The 3,702-nt window shown below is 43.1% G+C and overlaps 1 protein-coding gene and 1 long non-coding RNA gene across 3 annotated transcripts; both read right to left on the reverse strand.

The window, feature by feature from the left end:
* Positions 1 to 661: 661 nt before the first annotated feature.
* On the reverse strand, positions 662 to 2,043 carry LOC135574012 (putative nuclease HARBI1). The gene is made up of 4 exons (XM_065024714.1): positions 1,547 to 2,043; positions 1,362 to 1,477; positions 1,166 to 1,267; positions 662 to 1,071 (listed from the first exon to the last, which is right to left on the reverse strand). Exons 1-4 carry the CDS (start codon positions 2,016 to 2,018, stop codon positions 736 to 738), a joined length of 1,026 nt encoding a protein of 341 aa, XP_064880786.1. The 5' UTR covers positions 2,019 to 2,043; the 3' UTR covers positions 662 to 735.
* An 11-nt stretch (positions 2,044 to 2,054) lies between these two features.
* On the reverse strand, positions 2,055 to 3,362 carry LOC135574014 (uncharacterized). Of its 2 annotated transcripts, XR_010465128.1 has the most exons (8): positions 3,257 to 3,362; positions 2,994 to 3,169; positions 2,842 to 2,903; positions 2,673 to 2,759; positions 2,545 to 2,586; positions 2,312 to 2,476; positions 2,197 to 2,232; positions 2,055 to 2,098 (listed from the first exon to the last, which is right to left on the reverse strand). It is a non-coding gene; the product is annotated as an uncharacterized LOC135574014 (long non-coding RNA). The 2 variants fall into 2 exon arrangements; XR_010465127.1 differs by lacking the exon at positions 2,055 to 2,098 and having other exon boundaries at positions 2,105 to 2,232.
* Positions 3,363 to 3,702: the final 340 nt, after the last annotated feature.

Here is a 3,702-nt window from a genome sequence, read left to right on the forward strand (position 1 = left end):
TAGAATATTAGGGCCACAGAGGGGAAAAAAACACAAGTCATAATATTGTAACCAGTTGTTTTAAAGGAGGACAGTTGTTAAAATGACAGATGTGGGGCATTTCGTGAAATTGTACTTCAGTATGGTTTCATAAACAAAGACATGCTGATGTGCCAGAATATTAAGTATCACATTGTCATAAGTATCAAAACTGTAAAAACAATATGTAGCTTTTCTGCAGAAAGAACCAGCCTCATAAATTTATGACTTTATCCTTTTTCTTCAGTGTGGCCCTAGTACTCTGTCATATAAACAAATACACATTCCATATGAATATAAAAACACAATGTGTAACATTATGTTCCTTTATTGAATAAGGACAAAACAGGTAAACCATCAGCTCCTTTCGAAACTGAAGTCACAGTGACTCTACAAGATGGAAAGCACAGAATCCAAGCATATTATACAAAATGATACATACACATTCAAAGGTCTGTATATAACACACCCTGCATGTCTGCACACTAAAATAAATGCAGGACAAATCCATACACATCAACTGAACAGACAAATGAATGGATGCAGTAGCCTCCTGCAGCCTTGTATTACACACAGTATACCGCACAAACATCATAAGAGGCCAAATTCGTCAAAAACAAACCCAAAAAACCCAAATTCCTCTGCCACCGCAGGACATATTTAACCAAAATTGAAAGCACACATACTAACTAAAATAATTCAACACATATTGGTCCCTCAGCAGCCGACCACTGTCGTCATCAGGGAAGATTGCCGGATTGTCCCAGTCCATGGCTGGTGGCACTCTGGGGCCCTCTCCTTCCTCAGGCAGGCCACATTGTGGAGGACAGCACAAGCCACAGTAATATCACATGCCCTAACAGGGCTGACCCTTAATTTGTGAAGGCAGTGAAAGCGTGCCTTCAGGAGGCCAAAGGTCATTTCAACTCTGGCCCTGGTCCTGGCATGGGCATGGTTGTAGGCCTGCTGTGCTTCCTGGGGTCTGTGAAAGGTGTCAGGAGAAAAGGCTGGCAGCCATACCCCTGTCTCCCAGCAACACACCAGAGAATTCACCTGTCAACACAAAATCTCATCATTACTACCTCATAAACACAGTGATATTCTTGACACAGCCATGATGGTTATAAATAGGGGTTGTGTGGCTTACCTTGTGATAGATTTCAGAGGCCCGAAAGATTCTGGAGTCATGGACTGAGCCAGGCCATTTTGCCACAACATTGCTGATCACACAGTCAGCATTGCAGACCATCTGAAATCATAAGATGAGGAATATTACACCAATCAATGCACATCACTGGCAATGCAGAGTGTTCGTCAATGGACAATATCAAAAAGTTGTTCACCTGAACATTAATGCTGTGAAAGGATTTCCTATTCACAAAATCGGCCTCATGGGCACCTGAGGGGGCTTTTATCCTTATGTGTGTGCAGTCCACTGCACCAATGACATTGGTGAAACCTGTCACACAAAGTAATGAGTATCCTACTATGTGTTAACAGTTGTCCTGTAATTTGTAGATCCTCTTACCTGCAATCCTATAGAACTCCTCTTTGATGTCACAGAGTCTTCTGTGGCCAGGGAAGGAGATGAAGACATCTGCTAATGCTTTGATAGCCAGACACACACTCCTTATTGTGCGGCAAATTGTGGCCTTGTTCAGCTGTTCTGCATCCCCCACTGAGTACAGGAAGGCTCCACTAGCAAAAAGCGCAAAGGCCACACAAACCATTTGCTCCACACTCAGTGCATGGCTCCGTGCAGTGCGGTGCTTAATCCTGGGACCCAGTAGTCTGCATAGATACCTGATGCCATCTGCAGAAAACCTGTATCTTTCATATAGATGGTCATCAGGGAAGGCCAGTGGGTCCAACCGGTCCCTGAAGACCCTTTCTCGCCTGAAGGCTCTCCTCAGCACAAGTGCTTCTTCATCCACCACATCTCGCACGAATGGGCATGCCATTGTCAGAGCAGAAAGGAACACACAATTTTGGGCCTTCATATAGGCTAGTGGCCACACCTGGTGCTGGGGGTGGGCAAAGAGGGCGATGCCTTATAACGATGACTTGGTTGTACTGATTTCTGGGAAAATAAAAAAAACCTTAGAAAGATGCCACCGTCCTGTGTGCTCACAATAAGAGCTCATATGTCATGGCTCACTTGACTTTACGAGAATATACCTAATTTTTATTTTGAGCTGTGTCATCTTCTTGGAGCTGGGGGAGGAAAGAAAAATAATGATTAATACATTTGTGTTACAGTTAGCATACAGTGTACATTGAAGGCATATCTCACCTCCCTCTCAAGTTTTTTTATTTCAAGGTCCAGTTTCCTAATTGTCCTCTTTTTTATTTCGGACTCCAGTGCAAGATTCTTCTTCTTGTACTGAATGTCTATGTCTGCCAGTTCTATTTGGCGCCGGAGGTGGTTGCCATACAACTTTCTGATAGCTTGTGAGCTCTGTGAACACAATACAATTAGCGCAGCTGGAATTTGGCAGGATGTGGTGTCCTTTTATTAATACGCACTATGTTGCCAGGCTGGTTTTCCCACTGTATAGCATCTGGGTCCTGTAAAAGAAATTAGATTTTTGATTTTGATGAGGACTCCTCACCATTGTAGAGTAAATAGTACTTTCACAGTCTTAACATGATACCTCATGCCTTCTGGAATCCAGAGAGATGGTCTCCTCCTCATCATCGTCTCCATCATGTGCTGTTGCTGCGGCACTGGGGCCTTCACCCTATCACATTTAATCGGATTCATATTGAAGCTAGTAGACAAGACATGCCAGGCCTACAGTATGCCTTTGATGGAGTACTCACTGGATCAGCATCGTCTGGTGCTTGTGCTAGTGGCTCTAACAGGAACACAGTGCTGCCAGGCACTGCAAGGCAATAGGTAAACCAAAGTCAGACAGTCCAAATTGATTCAATATGAATGTGGTTGTATCCCATGTAGAGATGGAAGGACATACCTTGAATGAAGCGGGTGGCATCTTGGGAGGAACCTATGCTCGTCTCTTTCCCCCAGGGATCCCCTCTAAGACGGGCCTGCCTTTATTTAGCTCCAAGGCCATGTCCTCTGCTGGGGTAAGGTCAGCCTTTGGTGACCCACCACCCGTGCCTTGTCTGTGGGTATTCTTTTTCACTGCTAAAACAGTACAGACAATGTGTGAGCAGGCACCTTCTGGGTACAATATATGCTTGTGCTTTGTTAAATATTAGTCAGGGACCATACCATTCTGCAGAATGTTCTTGTATTTGATTTTGACCTGCTGCCATGTCCGTTTTGGCCCGTTCATGTTTAAGCTACACACACACACACACACACACATTTAATGGAGTCACACTGCAAAAATTACTTGGTATTTTTGTCTTGTTTTCAGTAAAAATATCAAAAAATGTATCATAGCTTTATACAGTGTGATGGAGTTACTTTACACAATTTCACTCATATCTGCAGTGCATTTCAATTAAAAATTTAACGTTTCATAATTACAGTACAACTGCATTTTTGGAGATGTGAATTAAATATTTGAATTGTAATTGTGATGTTTCAGCGGAGCGGTGAGTGTGTAATTGTGCACTACTTACGCATTCAGGCGGTCTGCAATACTTTGCCACGCTTTTTCTCTTTGCTTTATCACTGTGGCGGTGTTGCCTTTCTTCTTAATTATATCTTTT

This window comes from Oncorhynchus nerka, linkage group LG11 (assembly GCF_034236695.1).
Source record: "Oncorhynchus nerka isolate Pitt River linkage group LG11, Oner_Uvic_2.0, whole genome shotgun sequence".
NCBI lineage: Eukaryota > Metazoa > Chordata > Actinopteri > Salmoniformes > Salmonidae > Oncorhynchus > Oncorhynchus nerka.

Excerpts from the sequence above, each read along its gene's own strand:
- LOC135574012 (XM_065024714.1), bottom strand. The coding sequence starts at position 2,018 with ATGAAGGCCCAAAATTGTGTGTTCCTTTCTGCTCTGACAATGGCATGC. Across the intron at positions 1,268-1,361 it reads TTCACAGCATTAATGTTCAG|ATGGTCTGCAATGCTGACTG; the intron begins GTGAACAACTTT and ends TTATGATTTCAG. Across the intron at positions 1,072-1,165 it reads CCTCTGAAATCTATCACAAG|GTGAATTCTCTGGTGTGTTG; the intron begins GTAAGCCACACA and ends TTGTGTTGACAG.